General features: G+C 43.9%; 1 protein-coding gene across 4 annotated transcripts in view; it reads right to left on the reverse strand.

Annotated features, from left to right (window-relative positions):
- Positions 1-19,010, reverse strand: part of FNDC3B (fibronectin type III domain containing 3B) — a 269,308-nt gene that overhangs the window by 124,446 nt on the left and 125,852 nt on the right. For all 4 annotated transcript variants that reach the window (XM_064164835.1, XM_064164834.1, XM_064164833.1 and 1 more), the window contains exons 4-6: positions 14,363-14,439; positions 5,336-5,579; positions 2,096-2,395 (exon numbers count right to left, since the gene is read on the reverse strand). In XM_064164835.1, coding sequence (XP_064020905.1) covers positions 2,096-2,395; positions 5,336-5,579; positions 14,363-14,439 — 621 coding nt within the window. The remainder of the gene's footprint in view (positions 1-2,095; positions 2,396-5,335; positions 5,580-14,362; positions 14,440-19,010) is intronic.

Genomic DNA, 19,010 nt, shown 5'->3' on the forward strand with positions numbered 1-19,010 from the left:
AGCTTTGTTGCCCTTCTCTGGACACGTTCCAGTATCTCTCTTGAATTGAGGAGCCCAGAACTGGACACAGGGCTCAAGGTGTGGCCTGACCAGTGCTGAGTACAGGGGAAGAATAACCTCCCTTGTTCTGCTGGCCACACTGTTCCTGATTCAGGCCAGGATGCCACTGGCTCTCTTGGCCACCTGGGCACACTGCTGGCTCCTGTTCAGCTACTCTCTACCAGCATCTCCAGGTCACTCTCTGCCCGGCTGCTCTCAGCCACTCTGTCCCCAGCCTGTAGTGCTGCCTGGTGTTGTTGTAGCCAAAGTGTAGAACCCTGCACTTGACCCTGTTAAATCTCATCCCATTGGCCTTTGCCCACCCATCCAGCCTGTTAAGGTCTCTCTGCAGGGCTCTCTTAACCTCCAACAGGTCGATACCTGCTCCTAGCTTGGTGTCATCTGCAAACTTGCTGATAATGGACTGATGATCCAGGCTGACCCAGTACCCACTGAAGCTATATTGTTCAGTTTAGCTCGTAAGATTATACATTATTCCAATCTTCCACATGGGTGCTTCCAAACATCTCACATATTTCACTACAGACAAGATCAAAACCCCCATGGCTTAATATAAATAAGAATATTACAGGTCATATAAGCTGAGAGGCAAGAAATAATTAGAAAGTCCAATACAGTAATTAATTTTCTTGGATTAAAGCACTCCCAAATACAGCTCCTTGCTAATTCTAAAGATGTCAAAGCAGAGTTGCAAATCCTCATTCCTTACCATGCCAGCAGCACATTTTCCCCACTTCAGCTATCGATTAAGTTACTTTTAATCAGCATTTATTTCAGTTACATCTCACAAGTAAACATGCATGATATATAAAGGGAAATCTAAGCTGAATGCATAAATTTCAAGGTGTGCTGCACTATAAATATCCTAAGGGTGCCAGGTATAAACTTGCTTAATAAACAGAAGTTTGTTCAGCCAGCTGCAGCTGTAGCATCAGCAAGGAGACAGCTAAGGAAGAGAAAAGCTGCAAGATATAAAGGATTACAAGAATTTACTGAGCTAAATTTAGCTGGAAGTGGCTATGTGCAGAGTGGCTGATGATAAATGAGGTTTGATTAGCTGAATAACCCCATGTTTTATCATACAGCCTCTGAAAATACTGATTATTTCAAAATGAGTCAGATTTAGTTGATCACTAATTCCAATAGCTAAGCTTAAACAATTTCTTCTCTTTCAACTAGTCATATTTGAGTACATAAACATGCCTGGTTTTTTTTCCAGCATTTGCCTCTAAACTTACTAAGTTTACTGCATTTACCTAGGAGATGTAAAGTAGTGGCACTTAGTAACCAGGTTTTGGTTATAGGCCAACAGTCTTGTAAGCACTTTTGTGAATTGCCAAGATGCCTGTATGAAAAGCAAAATAAAACCAAGCACATGCATTTTTGTTTCCAACACATAAGGAGAGAATGATGCTATATGTACCAGGGAGTAGTCATGAAAGATGAGGAAGCAACCAATTCATCTTACAAAACAAATACATAGCAGAGCTAGCTCAAGGTTTCTATTTAATTCATAGAATGAGTTAATAGAATGGTTTAGGTTGGAAGGGACCTCAAAGATCATCCAGTTCCAACCTCCTGCCATAAGCAGAGACACCTCCCACTAGAACAGGTCACTCAAGGCCTCATCCAACCTGGCCTTGAACACCTCCAGGGAGGGAACATCCCAGCCTTGCTGGGCAATCTATTCCAATGTCTCACCACCCTCACTGTAAAGAACTTCTTCCTAGCATCTAGTTTAAATCTCCCCTCTTCCAGTTTAAACCCATTCCTCCTCATCCTGTCATTAGGAGAGCTTGTAAATAGTCCCTCCCCAGCCTTCCTGTAGGCCCCCTTCAGATACTGGAAAGCCACTACAAGGTCTCCTCAAAGCCTTCTCTTCTCCATGCTAAGAGCCCCATGAATTTAAGTTCACACTGTATTAAACGCTGCCTTTCTGTGTGGGTGGTAGTGGTTGTTGGCATAGTGACTAGATCCATATGCAGCCAGAAAGGTGCAATAAAAAGGAATTAAAAACAACTAAAACTCTCTTTACCATGTGGGTCTTGTTCGTTTGACTTTGGGCTGCTCCTTGCTCTGCGCTCTGGTTTCTTCACCGCCGGAGCTCCCCCGCCGCCGCCGCTGCCACCTCCGCTGCTCGCTCCGTTGTGGCTCTTTGCATACCCATTATATACAGTTGTGCAGCTGCCTATATGGCTTTTGTAGATGGATGAAGGAGGACTATTCAGGCGGTTTTGGCGATCAATCTGCCTGTCTTTGAGTTTTTTGTGCTGTGGTTTGCTGTACTGATCTTCCCTGCTAATATAGCTGGACATCCCGTATAGTGGTATGATTTCTGCAAGGAAAGGATTCGCCCACGTTAACTCAGAACAACACAACCGCTGCATTTCTCTTGCACAAAACCAAGTTCCTCACCATCTCCACATGAAATGATTGTAGATTTTCCTGGAAATAGGTTTCACAATCATTTTTGCCTCTTATAAAAGCCTTGCTGCAGGAGCGATGGTTTATTTTGCCTGGTAGTAGACACACTCCTTTGCTGATCGGATTTCCTACCTTCTTGTGTGTGAAATACAGCAATTAGGGTGACAGTTTCCCCCCCCTCTTCCTTTTCAGTCTTTTGTGTTTCAGGGACATAGCTTTCAAGGAAAAATCCAGGGAGACTGATATTTAGGAAAGTGTCTTCATAAATTCACAGCAATTTAGCTGTTTCTTCCCCAGGGCCTGAGTGGCCAGCACATGGTGAGATGCCCTGGTTTCAAGCTGCCAACATTGATTACATGCAATTTAATTTCCCAGTATAAATAGACTTTACAATTGTGTCAACTGTGCCTGCCTAAGGAGAGAAGTGCTTCATGAAGTGGAAGCTCTGGTAAGTAAAACTGGCTTAAAAAAAACCCTTGAGAAATATCATAATTATCCTATGTACAATGCAGACACAGAACAAGAGAAGACAGCCTCAAGTTGTGCCAGGGGAGGTATAAGCTGGATGTTAGGAGGAAGTTCTTCACAGAGAGAGTGATTGGCACTGGAATGGGCTGCCCAGGGAGGTGGTGGAGTCACCGTCCCTGGAGGTGTTCAAGAAAGCCTGGATGAGGCACTTAGTGCCATGGTGTAGTTGATTGGACAGGGCTGGGTGCTAGGTTGGACTGGATGATCTTGGAGGTCTCTTCCAACCTGCCTGATTCTATGATTTTGGTTGGAACAGACTTTTAAATTCATCAGATCCAACTGTTAACCCAGCACTACCAGGTCACCACTGACCCTCAGTACCACAGCTACTTGTTCTTTTAATCCCTCCAGGGATGGGGACTCCACCACTTACTTCCCTGGGCATCCTGTTTCACAGCTTGACAAGCCTTCTGGGGAAGAAACTTTTTCTAATACCTAACCTAAGCCTCCTAAACCTCCCCTGGCACAATTACATGCAATCCTCCCTTCTCCCCTCCAAGAATGACTATCCCTAACCTAAGGCAGGTCAGCTTGCAGCAATCAGAGTACTTTCTGCTTTCCTCTAGAATCATAGAATGGTTTAGGTTGGAAGGGACCTCAAGGATCATCCAGTTCCAACCCCTCGCAATAGGCAGGGACACCTCCCACTAGCACAAGTTGCTCAAGGCCTCCTTTTTGCACTCCACTTTGAGTTTGAAGCTTGAACAAATGCCTGCCCTGAACGAGTTTTGCCTTTGTTAGCACAGTAACAATTGACAACATATTCTTTGTATTCTTCCTACATCTGTTCAGAAGTTATCGTGCAAACTTCTGAAGCAAACAAACATCCTACCCAGCTGCTGGGAGCCCTGTTTGTAAATTGATATTGCCATGTATGCTGTATTATAATTTCCCAAGTTGTTCCAACTAGCCAGATTTTCTTTCTTTGCTATTTTGGAGTGTTTTGGCCTTCAGCTACACAGCCCTGTTTGTTTCCTCACAGCAGCTAGCTGCCTAAGACCAGCATGCTGCAAACAAATGTAGTTTTTTGTTTAAAGCAGAAACCATGGCACAGCAAACAGGAAACTGGGGATTAATACTCATCAGTACAATTATTTCAATGTTAGAGGTCATTTCAGTTATGCAAAAAAAGATTTGAAAATTTCAGTGGAATTGGCTTTTTGATATCTTCAGGCTACAGAAGATCTTCAGCATCTCCTTAACTAGTGGCTCCGTGTTCATTCTGCACACTAGACTTCGTTAAGCCATCTGACAAATTGCCCTGCTCCCTTTTCAAGGGAAAAGTCTCTCTCCTATGTATCTACCTGGCTACACCACCCTACTAGTTTCCTGAGCTTCCTCCCCACCAGTATAATGAAGTTAAATGTTCGTTGCAGATGTCTGTTCCTTACTAGAAAGTGAGGTCTTTTGGTTAACAAAAATGTCAAGAGGTAACATCAGTAGGTATCCTTCTCTCTTTTCCTGCCTCTTGCTTGCCACTCCAGCACAACTGACTTCTGGTGATAAGGCTTAAATACGCTCTTTAGCAAGGGTCCTAAGTCCAGGTAGCTTAGCAATAACACAAACCCATGATTCCTGAATTGATTTCCACATTAAACATCTCAAGCAGCTGTGCCAATTGCTCTTCTGGTGAACGCCCTCTGTCAGACTACAGAAAGACTTATCTCCAGAGTGGCAAAGACACAGCACTGCACAGCTCAGCCAGAAATATGCCCCTTTCGCTCTATTCTTGCACTTATTTACTCATGGCCCGATTAGGGTTGCCATGCTACCCTTTGGTATCAAACAATGCTTTCCAGTGACTTACTGCACAGCCCCAACTCCAGTAACAAACAGCAAATGCTGTTCCTTCTTGGAAACCCACAGCTGGCAGCAGCGAGCACGCTGTGTCCAACAGGAAGCGGCATCCGGCTTTTCCCACTGGAAATGACCACGACAAACCGTGATCAGATCCTGCCCTTGTGTCTGTCTTCGTTCCCAAGCAAGGACTGAAACACTTTGTCTCTTGGTTTTCTGAACAATGCTGCATCATGATGCAGCAAGAGCAACCAGCGTGACTCATGTCCTTGTTCAGAGCATGGGATGAGACATTTTTTCCCCTCCACTGTATTTACACATGAAGTTAAAACTGGCTTTGTATCTGCAGGCTACTGTTGTAATATAGCAGTGCCCTGGGCTCCTGCACTCTGCATATTAAAGAAAGCCACTCCATCTGTGTAGAGAAAGCCACTCTACAAGTTCCCCATTTCTAGTCTTGGTTTCACCAGCCCCTAACACTTGCTGAGCAGAGGTGTGAAATGCCAACCCCTTCCTTCCAGCTCACCTTGCTCTCCATATATTGTTGGGGGAAGATGATGCTGTGGGAAAAACTGTGGTGGTATGTCCCCAGGTCCAGTGACGGGAGGATAAAAAGCTGTATGAGAGTTGTGGATAAAATGGGGATGGTGTGTCAGGTAGGGAGGTAAGTGATGGGTTGGAGAGATGGCTGAAGGATAGCTAGGAGGGTAACACTCTGGAGACTGAGGGGTAACCACCACCCTCCGCACGCCGGTGTTGTCTTCTATCACCTGAAAGGGAAGGCAAAGAAATGAGCAGGTTAGGCAGCATCTGAATGAAAGCTTTTAAAACCAGCAGTGTTTACAGCTTGTTCCCCCATCACCAAAAGGTCTGGCCCTGAGGTTTAGTCACAAACACGTTTCTAAAATTACTATCAGCAGCCGCAATCCTAGCGGTGACGTGGCTTTGTTTGGAGACTCAGATAGCCACACTAAGCACCAGAAGACTTACAGATGCTAGCGATAACTGTGTGGCCAGGAGACTAAACAAATAACCTGTGTTTAGGGAGTAAAACAATGGAAAAAAAGAACCAACAAAGCACCAAAATAAAAGCAGTCATCGAGACCGACCTTATATTCTGCCCATAAACCTTCTAGTGCTAATTCTGACAGCACTCCGTGTACAGAGTGAGTAACTCTTGGAAAGCAGCTGGCACTGCTGCCGTGCAGAAGCTGCGTGTGTGCACAGAGACATGTACACTGCAGGAACCTCTTGTGTTGACACACGTTTTCCAAATAATTACTCTGTTCACAATAGGTAACTGTTCTAGACAAATTATAGGGCAGAAGGGCTGGGTTGTTTTTTTTCCCCCTGCAGCAGAGCTGGTCTCTACATCCCTGCAAATGGGCTCTGCAATATGAATAACTTGGCCCCTGATGCCATAACCAAAGGATGTAAAAACAGATGTAGGAAGGTGGAAATGTGCTTAGGCTGAAAAAAAGAAAAAAAAAAAAAAATCAGCTTAGGATTTTTCCAGAGGTGTATTTCTGGAGAGCAGTCAACCAACCAAATTTCAGCCCAGACTTAGGAATCAAGCTTTTCTTGCAGCTTATTCAGAAAACTTCTCTCAGTTCTGTAACCGAAAAAACATGACCACATAAGGACAATGACCATCCCTTTGATTCTGTATGTTCATGTGCACGAGGTAGGAAACCATAAACAAATCATGTTTTAGCTTCATACAAACAGTAAGTGGTAAAAAACTAATTATTTTTAGACTGACTGATGAGACAGATGGAATAATGGAGGTTAGGAGGAAGTTCTTGCCAGAGAGAGTGATTTGCCATTGGAATGGGCTGCCCAGAGATGTGGTGGAGTCACCATCCCTGGAGGTATTCAAGAAAAGCCTGGATGGGGCACTTAGTGCCATGATCTAGTTGACTGGCTAGGGCTGGGTGCTAGGTTGGACTGGGTGATCTTGGAGGTCTCTTCCAACCTGGTTGATTCTATGATTCTATGTAAGTGATGTGCTGTATGAGATAAGCAGATATGCATCAAGGGCACCTGCCATAAGATGCTGCCACTCTCTGCTGCTTATCACCAACATCAACTGCAGTTATTTAACCCTCTCCATAGCTGCATCAACAGAAGAGACCCTGCTGTGGATCTCCATGGTCCAACAACTCAACACATCAGCGTCACGGTCTAAACCTCTCAGAGAAAATTGTGCTGATAAACCCTGAAGTGAAGCTATGGCATGGGCACACACTTGTTTCCGCTGACCTTGCTGCAAAGAGACTAGCCCCAAGAGGTGATGTCCACAGCCATAAGCAGCAGTGCTCCAGCAAACATGAGTCTGTGCTTCAGGCATTAGCTGAGCAAGTTATGAAGGGTAAACTTTAACCAGAATTAGCTGACCCAGTTCCTTCTTTAGGCTATGTGTGTCCCAAGGTCATACAAATTTATGCCTGTTAGCTATGAGCTGTGAGCAGGGACACAGACAAGTTCTGTGGATTGCCTGGTCTCCCACAGACAGAAAGTTTCCACACAAAGTGAATTCATTCCCTTCCAATTGGTATTTTGAATAGAATTGCATCCCTTGCTATGCTGAGTAACCAGAACAGGAATTGTTTACCATAACACACTTCATCCTAACCTCTACATTTACACCTTCAGCTAGCAACCTGTCATCTGCTAGCTTTAAATTTCAAAGACTTTAGAGACTCCTCAAAAGATAGCTGGGTTTTGGAGATTTAAACTATCACCACACTGTAACTGCTGCATTTTCAGGTCTCCCATCTCTGGCACTGGTTCTACTCAGCCTCCTCAGCACCTCCTATCCTGGTGTCAAATCCACACTCCAAAACCTGGATGAAAACCTTTTAGCACATTTGAAAAGCAGAACTACGTATTTAGGACTGCGTAAACAAATGCTGCATTTAACTGCCTTAGACTTGACTCATGCTGTAATTTAATTGAGATAGCAAGTTCCTGTATCCTGATGTGAAAAGTATTCATCGTGGCTTTAACTACCCCAAGCCTTCCAAGGTGACTTCATCTTCCAAGTGGGTACAAGCTCTTATGTGCCTATCTGGACCAGACTGCCTGTGCACTCTCTGCTCTAGTGAAAGATGAATGTGGCAAGGAACAGATTTAGACAGAAAGTTTGTATCATGCAGCAGGACATAATGTAAACCATATTTAAAATTACTAGGGTTCCTCTTCCTGAACTAGAGAGCAGGCAGGAAAGCTCAGAGTCCTGTCAAAGTTATTATCAAATTATCCTGAGAGATGAAACTGTAAGATTTCAGGAGTAATAAAATCCAGAGAATAGAAGATGGAATGGATCAATTTGAGTTGGTAGGAACCTACCAATGATCATCCAATCCAACTCAAGGATGAGCCAGCCTTCCAAATGATTTCCATCATACAGTTAAGAGATTAAAGACTTACACTTGTTTTTTGTCCCAGGCCTGAAATGCTGACAGCACCTTGGTTACTACCCGTGCCCAAGTCCCAAATAAAAGCAGAAACACAGGGGACCTTGCAAAAAAGTACTTTATCTCCCTACCCTACAGGGTGTGTTCTTCCTGAACTGGGACTTAGGGGTATATAAATTTCTGTTAACTACACAATTCTGTCCTCAGCACATCATAAAGCTGCTAATCCAATGTATAATGCACATTAGATAGCAATAAAACCAGCATGGGCTAAGGCTTCAGATACCTCTTGATCAGTAGTATTTGCAGTGAGTAGATTGTAGCGGTGCCACTCTGGGAGATGATGGTCTTTCAGTTCATCCACGGCAGAACAAATAAATGTAGTCAAGTAAATAACATAACTTAACAAGGAGGTTAAACTTGGCTATTTAAAGAAGAAATCTGCAATTCTTTATGTTTGCTTAAAAAAAATCTGTCATAAAGATCATAAATTCATCAGGAAACACACAGTTTGCTAAGCTGCATCCAGTGCCAAGAAGCAATGAAACCCCAATCCCTGTTGAGGTCTCCAGATGCAACTGGAATATTGGAAGTAATGGTTATTACTAATTTTAGCTGCTTAAAGCAAACAAATAGCTCTGGTTGTTCGGCACCTAGAGCTAAACTTCCATTATTTTCTGTTGTACAAACAGTTCCTAGGGAAATTGTCTTTTGCTGTCATTTTTTAATGCTTGCTGGTGCAATTGGCACACTGCCTCAATAACAGTATTATTCCAGCACAGCTCTGTGTGGTGGGTTTTGTTTTTTTTCCCCCCTCCATATTTTAGGGAGCTTAATTGCTGTGTGAGGTAGATAGCTTTCAGGAGAATCGGGATGAACATTACTCAGGCCAAATAAAATAGGCTCAGTTGTCAGGTTTTGAGAAGACCATTTTAAATGTTATTTGGTTTACATTAAAGGTGTGACTGTAGCAATAAAAGCTCAGTCTAACTAGAGGTAATTCACATATTCAAACTGCATCACTCCACATTCTCTCATTTTGTTGCCACTGGCATTTAATCCTACACTTCCAGGAACAAACAGGCATGTTAATTTGGCAGAGGTGAACTGCCACTATATTTTGTGAGTCCCAGTTAAAGGAAGCTGATCCCTCTCACCCTGCAGCACATGCATTTACTGAATGGGTATCATATGGGAATATGCAACCCATTTCTACTTGCTTTCCAAAAAAAACCCACCCCAAATCATAGGATCACAGAATGTTAGAGGCTGGAAGGCATCTTTGACGATCATCTTGCCAGATGTAGGATCATCCAGAGTAGGTCACACAGGAACACATCCAGGCAGGCTTTGAAAGTCTCCAGAGGAGATTTCACAACCTCTCTGGCCAGCCTGTTCCAGCGCTTCATCACCTTCACCATAAAATCATTTCACTTAAATCTAGCACCTAGTGTGCTAGATTCAGCAAGGATTCTGAAGCATGGCCTCTGGATGGAATACAACCAATACTTTGGGAATTTCATAAGCTAATTTGAAACTGTATTCATAAATCAATCTGTACCAGGGAAAAAAAAAGGACAGAATGAGCTCATCCACAAGAAACCTGGATGTCAACAGCTTATTTATTCATAATTCCTGCCAGCCCTGACAAGTTTGCCAGTTGCACCTTGAACCTGGTACCTGGAATTCTTCATCTATACACTGATCATCTATAAATTAATCCCTTATAATGGTGGCAAAGAATGTTGGAATCTCTTAAGATTACAATGGTACAGATCTTCAGGACCAATGCTCATGAACTTAAAAGGATCACCACCTTATGGCTTGTTCCTTTTGAGGTCAGCATAACGTTCCCTGTGTTCAGAGCACCAGGGAGGATCACCCTGTTAGAGGACAACTTGAACAGCTGCAGACTACAAAACACACAAGAAGCATGTGTAAGCCAGACAAAACCAAAGAGCTTGGGGCTAAAACTTATGCAAGCCAACAACAGTTCTGGAGAAAATACCTCTCTTTTAGTGTAGAGGATGTACCCAAGACCAAAATCCTTATTCCCCAGGACATGATGGATTTGATACTACTTTAAATGTCCTTTAAAGGTTTCCCTCTATCTAGAGGTTAGGCTTCAGTTCTGCCAAATGCTAAGTGCTTCATGCAAGAATACTGAACTGCAGGACCATGGCTTGAGTTGCATAGTTCAGACTCTCTGACCCCAATGTTATCTCCTGACAAAAGATGCCTTTATCTGGGCATATTTCATCTCCCAAACAGTAAACAAGTCTTCTAGTCTTAAAATACCTGTGGCAGAGACCACATATTAACAAAAAGCCAAGTTTCATGCCAAATTTTCATGTCCAACTACACATGAGTAATTCCTCAAACTCCAGTGGAGAGAGCAGTCCTCAGCCATTAGCTCCAGGCAAACCAGTTCATGACTGTGGGGCTTGACACCACCATTTTTGCAGTTTCCCTCAACAGAACATTCCAAATCCTCCCCCATTCCTCTGAAACACACATTGTGAAAGGCAGAAACTACTACCCACAAGGACATCCCCAAATTTACCATCTTAGCATCTAAGTAACCATTTTTATCTTCAGATTATGGTGACACCAGGGAGCCAGGAGAAACCACCAGGCCACAGACTCTGAAGGCAAGAAGTCTCCAGTGGACATCCTAGGAGTGAATGCTGTCTCCCAACCTGCCTCTTGGAACTCATGCAGCAGAGAAGCAGCTCTGTCCGCGGCTTGGAACTGGGACAGGCATTAACAGCTTATGCCCAGCTCCTGAGAAATCAGAGGCTGCTCCTTTAACACTCACCAGTTGAAGCCAAAAGCACTGACATGGCACACATTTAACAGAGATTTGTCTACCATGGCACCTCCCACCACTAACTTTCACAGCAGCAATACTGTCCACCAAGAGTGCACAGAGGGATGGCCTCTCTCTTGTGTATTTAACTAACCCTTAGCCAATAAAGAGTTGCAGGGACATGAACTCTGATCTGATAGTTCCTATCTGCCAGAGGCGCACAGAGGTTTGCCTGCTGAAAAGGAAATGCAAAACAACTGGCTCTATTGACTTGGTCTTTGACAGCAAAATCATAGCATGAAAGATCTGGACTGGTGGTGTGTATTTGCCTCCTGTTATATTCATGGATTTTTTCCCACCCTGGCTAGGACTCATTGTTGGGAACAACTCTTTAACATCAACAAACCTGGCTTCTACTCACAACTACTAACATGGTCCTTGAAGCCTAAGAAATAGAGTCTAATTATTTTTCTGCTGCTTCCAGTGGCCCGATCTTGCAGGGCACATGACCTCCTGCCAAATTTTTGCTGAGCATTTCAGAAGAGGTAATGAAGCATCATTTTAATCCAGAATTGCAAGCACTAGATAACTAATGCAATATTTAATAAATACAGCTCCAACAGGCTTGGCACAACAAAGTGGAAAAAAAGATTTTTTTCTCTGCTCTTTTTTAATAGGCAGCATTACTTCTCTGCAGGGGCATCAGCTTTCTGCTTGTCTTTTACATGCACACACTTTGGCAACAGATCAAACCCAAAAAATCAAATCTATTTTGATTCGTCTCTCAAAGTGCATTAATTTGCTTCACCTTTCCCTTACCATTCTATATTTAAGTTGTTTACACTGTTTACCATAAAACAGAGTTTTTAACTACAAGGCAATAGACAAAAGCAAGAGCAAATATGGCAGGGATGTATATAACAGTGAGAGCTTATTTGACTACTACACATTTTCAACTAGTATTTAACATGAAGTCATCTGAAAGACAAGACCCTCACTGACCACAGAGCAGAACACACATTATGCTGCTGAAAAAAAACAACCACTGAATTGGGAATTTTTGCCTAAAACTTCCAGCTCCATGGAAAAAAATCTTCAGAAGGATTTTGGTGGGTTTGTTGGGTTTTTCTTTATTGGTTAAGAAACTACTTTAAATCTTCTTTAGTGAATTATTATGGTGGTCCACAAAAAAGCAGTAAGGAGGACTTGAATTCAGACAGCTCCAAGTGGAGGACTTTCATCATTCTGGTTTGGAAAGCATTTCAATTTTACTCAATTCTTTATCTCAGTGCAGGGGTTGGGAGGTAAGAGTATTTTAACAAGGAAAAAGGTTTTATTTCAAAAGAAAGAGTGCATCTTCTAAAACCTCCTCTGTGTGTTATGCATGGGCCAGTTTCTTAAATTATGAGGAGTATTAAACAGCATTGCAAATGTGGTCTCAAAGCATACACCCACCCTGGGATGCTTGAGAAGCAGAAGGACGCTGGACCACCCTGCTGCCCTGCGTGTCCTCTCCCCTAGGCTGCCTGCTGATGCTCCCTGTGCTCGAGGCATGTTCTCACCCCGCTCAGAAGTCAGAATACCACAGAGCGATTGCAGCGTTTTGTGGGATTTAAGTATGACACCATCCGCAATTTTTCAGACTTACACAAGCTCACATGTTTCCTGGGGAGGGGAAGAGATTCCAAGACATCATCTATTTTCTGCTTCTTAGCAAGAAGCCAAAATGTATGTATCACAAGTTCTTATGCTGTTCCATCAAGGACAGCTGAAATACATTGCATACATTTAATGGAGCTTTTGGTGCTCTCCAGGTCTCGATGGAAGTGGTGAAATGATGGTGAAATGATAGGATGCATCGTATTGCTCACAGCTACTCTGCCTTACATCAACCTTTCTTTGTGATTTTATTTTCCTTCCTTACTTCAGAAACAGTCCAGAAGCTTTGCAGAAGATGGAAGGAACACAAACAATCTGGTCATCTGAAGTGTTTTTTAATCCAGAAGAGCAGTAGCTGCTCAAGAGCTCCAAAACCTGACAGATTTGTGGGAAAGCTTCTTCCATTTTTTTTCCATAAATAGATAATTAAATCACATCTCTTCTGGAAAACAACTCAAAGCCTCCAGTTCTTGATACGCCACAGGATTTCTGCTGGGAAGATGCTGAGGATCAACAGAGTATTTTATAGCTGTGGTGGCTCCTTCTCTCACTTCCACTGGCATCCTGTGCTTTCCTGTCTCGATTGTCACTCCAGAACTTAAGGCATTACCTTAAGTTGATGAAAAGCTCAACATGAGCCAGCAATGTGTGTGTGCAGACCAGACACCAACCATGTCCTGGGCTGCAGCAAGAGCAGTGTGGCCAGCAAGGCAAGGCAGGGGATTTACTCTGCTCTTCACTCTGCTCTCATCAGACTCCACCTGGAGTCCTGTGTGCAGTTCTGGAGCCCCCAGCACAAGAAGGACATGGAACTGTTGGAGTGAGTCCAGAGGCCACGAAGATGCTCAGAGGGCTGGACCAGCTCTGCTATGAGGACAGGCTACAAGAGTTGGGGTTCTTCAGCCTGAAGAAGAGAAGGCTTCGAGAAGACCTTGTAGTGGCTTTCCAGTATCTGAAGGGGGCCTACAGGAAAGCTGGGGAGGGACTATTTACAAGGTCTTGTAATGACAGGATGAGGAGTAATGGGTTTAAACTGGCAGAGGGGAGATTCAAACTAGATGTCAGGAAGAAGTTCTTTTCAGTGAGGGTGGTGAGACACTGGCACAGGTTGCCCAGGGAGGTTGTGGATGCTCCCTCCCTGAAGATGTTCAAGGCCAGGCTGGATGAGGCCTTGAGCAACCTGTTCTAGTGGGAGGTGTCCTTGCCTATGGCAGGAGGTTGGGACTGGATGATCTTCAAGGTCCTTTCCAACCTAAACCATTCTATGATCCTATGATAAAATTCTAGGATAAAACTCCTTTTGGAGAAAAGTTAAAGGTGACCAAAGTGCCTAGCTCAGCAAGAACATCTAAAACCCAGCCTATACAAAACAGCAGGGATTCCTTCCTGTCTGAGAGAGAGGACTGGCACATAGAGGCTCAATCTGTACATGTAACTTTTGCTAGAGTTAAAAGCCCTCCAGCTGGTAAGCATAGCAGTGTGTGAAGGTGCACTTGCATGCTCACCTGTGCAAACCTGTGTGTACTGTCAGCACAGAGGAGGAGCATGAAAATATTAATGAAAAGGGTAATGCATACTTGTAAACAGAACTTCAACCAAATAGACTTCCCCTACATGGTTCTAGGCTGTTGCTTGTCTATACATTTTAATTCCTCAAGAGGCATACCTGTGAGATGTAACCAGGAGGCACATGAATAGGGGGAATGGATCCATTGGGTGACATCATGGGAACCTCTGCTGGTCCTGAGAGAAAGACAGCAATAAGATAATAGGTTTTTGTCAGTGAAAAATGGAACAAATAAACCAAATAATAAAATCACACAATTGCTCAGAAAAGGCTAAATATAGCTTCGCTTTTGAAGCCTGCAATAACAAAAAGAGCAGCTCTGCTAACTTCTGGTCCATGGAAAATGCTTTGTGCCATCACTCTGAGAATAAGATCATTGTCCAATGACTTTACCATATATTCTGCTGAAATAATATTTTCATCATAAAAGAGCTAAAGCATAGACTTTGCATTACCCACTGATCAACCTCTACAACATTAAGCGGTAACACAATATGGTCTTTAGCAGCCCACAATTCCTAGGTTGAAATCTGGTTAAGTTATTCTCCTCGAAGATATGGGAGTACAGGACAAAGGAGGAACTGTGCAGCCTGGAATTAGGCAGCTCCCAAGGAAAGCATCTAATTGTAACCCAAAAAAAGTCACATATGTGAAAAACTATCTATCTATTTAAGAACATATAAAGACCAAATTCATTATCTCAGCTATTCAGACTAACCTTGGAATGTGGTTATACAAGCAAGAAGCTTACGCTTTCCACTGCAAAATCCAGCCCTGAACATGCAAGTCCCATTTTGAGGCACTGAGTACAAGTACAACAAAGCAAGTGCCATAACCATTCAGCTTTGGCAAACGGAACCTCACGGCTCAAGGCACGTGTCTAGATCAAATGGAAATGGTTTGCACAATTGCTCACTGACTCAGCCACTGAAATAGGCAATGTCACACAGAGCAGGCAATAAAACCAACCCTTCACGCAGCAGACAGGCATTTGCCATGAGAGTTTACTACTTTCAAAAGTAAAATTAAATTCATTACTACCTTATAACATACTGGAATGCTTACACTAACCTGCTAACCTATCTGCCGTGGGCCAAAGAATGAGGAGCAACCCTCAAGATAAATACAGGCTGGAGGATGATGAAATTGAGAGGAGCCCTGCAGGAAAGGACTTTGGGGACATTGGTAGGTGAGAAGCTGAACAAAAGCAAACAATGCAGACTTGCAGCCCAGGAGGCAAGTGGTGTCCTGGGCTGCATCAAAAGAAACATGGTCAGCAGGTCAAGACAGCCACTCTGCTCTGAAGCACTGTGTCCAGCTATGAGGGGGACACAGCCCAGAGCGGGTCCAGAGGAGGGCCATGGGAATGATCATAGGGCTGAAGCACCTCTCCTGGGAAGACAAGCTGAAAGAATTTGGGCTATTCAGCATGGAGAAGAGAAGACTCTGCGAAGACCTTACAGCTACATTTCTGTATCTGAGTGGGACCTACAGAAAAGCTGGAGAAGGGTTGTTTAGAAGGGCTTGAAGTGATAGGGGCAAATGGTTTTAAACTGGATCAGAGTAGATTTAGGCTGGACATAAGGAAGAAATTCTGTACAATGAAAGCAGTGAAATACTGGAACAGGTTGCTCAGGGATGTGGTCCCTGGAGACATTCAAGATCAGACATGATATGTCCCTGGGCAGCTTGATCTAGTTAGAGGTATCCCTGCTCACTGCAAGATGGGCAAGATGACCTTTGAGGGTCCCTGCAACCCAATAAAGTCTGTAAAGTAGCCTTAAGAGCTCAGAGAGCTCTGCTCATTGTAGTGGCAAGTTGAAATGCAGAGCTGACTGAAAACACAAAAAGGAACTTCAGAACCCTCTCTGATGGAGAAGCCATCCAATATCTCCAGCCATATCACATCCTAGGGAAGGAAGTTAAGCACTAACACAGATGAAGGACTTCAGGCACCAATGGCATGTAACAGCCTTTAGGAGTGACTGGTCCTGAAGTTTAGACAAATCTAATGAAATTCCCAGCAACCAAGTGAGCCAGAGTCTGTTGTCTGACCCAAGCAAACCCAGCACATATTACATTACCCAAAAGTCACTTCCTATGCATCCACATTTTTACACTTCTCAGGCTGATGATCATACAATAAACAGGACTTACCAACCTCTCAAAACCCAAGTTATGGACAGGAATCCACCCAAGTTATTTATATCTCCTCTGATTTTGGTCCATTTTCCATGTCCAGTTATAGCACATAGTTTTACCTGTCACATCTAGATTTATCATTAAGGATATGTCAGCTCCAAAGTTTCGATTAAAATAAGTCATTTTAGGTGTGTGGTTCTGCTGCTCTTCATACCTCCCTGCACTAAACTGTGTAGGCAACTTGACCTATACAGCCTCAGTGAGAAGACAAAAAGTCATTATAAACTTCTTTTTCAGCTCATGTGGGCTCCTCACCACCACCTTTAGCTCTGTAAAAACTGTTGGTGTCTCCAGATAGCAAACAATTCTAGCGTGAATGGGGAGGAAAAAATAATCAGCATGAGAGGTAAGTGAATGCTGGGGGGGTGGCAGGGGCAGTGGCCATCCAAATGGTTCCATTTCAACCCCTTGAAAACATGAATCATAGAATGGCTTAGGTTGGAAAGGACATTAGAGATCATCTACTCAACATCCCTGCCATGGGCAGGGACAACTCTCAAGCAGACTCATCTGCTTGAGGCATTATCCAAAATGGCCTTGAATATCCCTAGGGAGGAGGCATCCACAATCTCCCTGGGCAACCCATTCCAGAGTCTTACCAGCCTCATACTGAGAACTTCTTCCTAAGATCCAGCCTAACCCTTCTCTCTCTCAGCTTCAAACCATTTCTCCTTGTCCTACCATTAGACACACCCTTATGAAGAGTCCCTCTCCAGCCTTCCTGTAGGATCCCTTTGGGCACTGAAGTGACAGAAGGAGCTTTGTGTCAAGGGAAAAAATGTTGTTACAACACTAAAAATCCTAACTTCACTACTTAAGTAGGCAGCAATTCAAATTTGAACACTGCTTAACAGAGCAAAGCTTTCACATTTAGCCTGTTTCAGCCCTGCACTGAAATGCTGTCTGCTTACAGTCCTATTGGCCCTAGCCAGTCTTTCTCGAAAACAGCTACTCTGACTTGGGAATGAAGGTAAAAATGGGAGAGTTTTGGAGTTTCTACACCCAAACCAGACAAGCCCTGCACAAGAAATGAGCAGCACTTTGCTCTCCATGCCTTGTATGCGTCCCTCTGAGCCTTGTGCCAATTGCTCATATGGAGTAGCAATCTACTCGCAGGAAGAAGTCAAACTCCCACACCGATACTGTTGACTGCAACACTTCCATTCCAAAAAAAACTCCCTGAAACCTGTGTTTTATCACCAGAAGGTGCACTATGCAAGATGATTCTTCACCTTGTGCATGGCCCACAAACTGTTAAAGTCATTTGGATAACGAGTTTCAAAAGAATGAGAGCCCAGTGGTTGGTTTCCAGCACTGTGATTTCAAGGCTAGCCAAATTACTTTAGCATACATTATTTCAACTCCCTCTCAACAATGGCATCAAAATAATTTCAAGTGGTAGTGAGTAAAATACAGACCCCCATCTCCACAACACAACAATTCCTAGGAATTACTAAAGACTATTCTTGCAGTGAAATCATTCCTCAATTAACACTAAACCCACCACACTCATACATAAAATCACAGAATGTCAGGGGCTGGAAGGGACCTCCAAAGCTCATCCAGTCCAACCCTGCTGCCAGAACAGCATCACCTAGACCAGATCACACAGGAACACATCCAGGTGGGTTTTGAATCTCTCTAGAGAGGGAGACTTCAAAACCCACCTGGCAGCGTATTTCAGAGTTCTGTCACCCTCACAGGGAAAAAAATCCTCCTCATATTTCCATGGTACCTCCTATGCCTCAGCTTCTGCCCACTGCCCCTTGTCCTGTCACTGGGCATCATTGAGCAGAGCCTGGCTCCATCCTCCTGGCACTCAGCCTTTACATCTTTATAAGCATTACTGAGGTCACCTCTCAGTCTCCTCTTCTCCAAGCAGCACAGCCCCAGCTCCCTCAGGCTCTCCTCATAAGAGAGATGTTCCATTCCCTTCATCATCTTTGTGGCTCTGCAGTGGACTCCCTCAAGCAGTTCCATGTCCCTCTTGAACTGGGGGCCCCAGAACTGGATGAAGTGCTCCAGATGTGGCCGCACCAGGGCAGAGCAGAGGGGCAGGAGAGCCTCACTTGACCTACTAACCACAGCCTTCTAACACACCTCAGAATGGCATTGTCCCTCCTGGCCACAAGCACACATTGCCAGCTCATGGTCAACCTCCCATCAGTTAGGACCCTCAAGTCCTTTTCCTCTTGCTGCCTTCCAAGAAGTCAGTCCCCAACCTGTGCTGATCCCTGGGATTCTTTCCCAGGTGCAAGACTCTACACTTGCCCTTGTTCAATTTCATTCAATTTCTTCCTACCCAAACCTTCAGCCTGTCCAAGTCTTGCTGGATGGCAGCACAGCCTTCTGGTGTGGCAGCCACTCCACCCAGTTTGGAGTCATACCTTCTGAATTGGTTTTTGTGTGCGTGGGTTTTTTTTTAAGCATTTTTAGTTGGGTGAAGTATTTTTAAACTCTTAATAAGTGAAGGATGTTCCTCAGCTGTTTGTATCCACAGGATGGATTGCAAGTAATGTATTCTCTAGGAAATTAGAACTTTTGA

The sequence above is a fragment of the Pogoniulus pusillus genome, chromosome 26 (assembly GCF_015220805.1).
Source record: "Pogoniulus pusillus isolate bPogPus1 chromosome 26, bPogPus1.pri, whole genome shotgun sequence".
In the NCBI taxonomy this organism is placed as follows: domain Eukaryota; kingdom Metazoa; phylum Chordata; class Aves; order Piciformes; family Lybiidae; genus Pogoniulus; species Pogoniulus pusillus.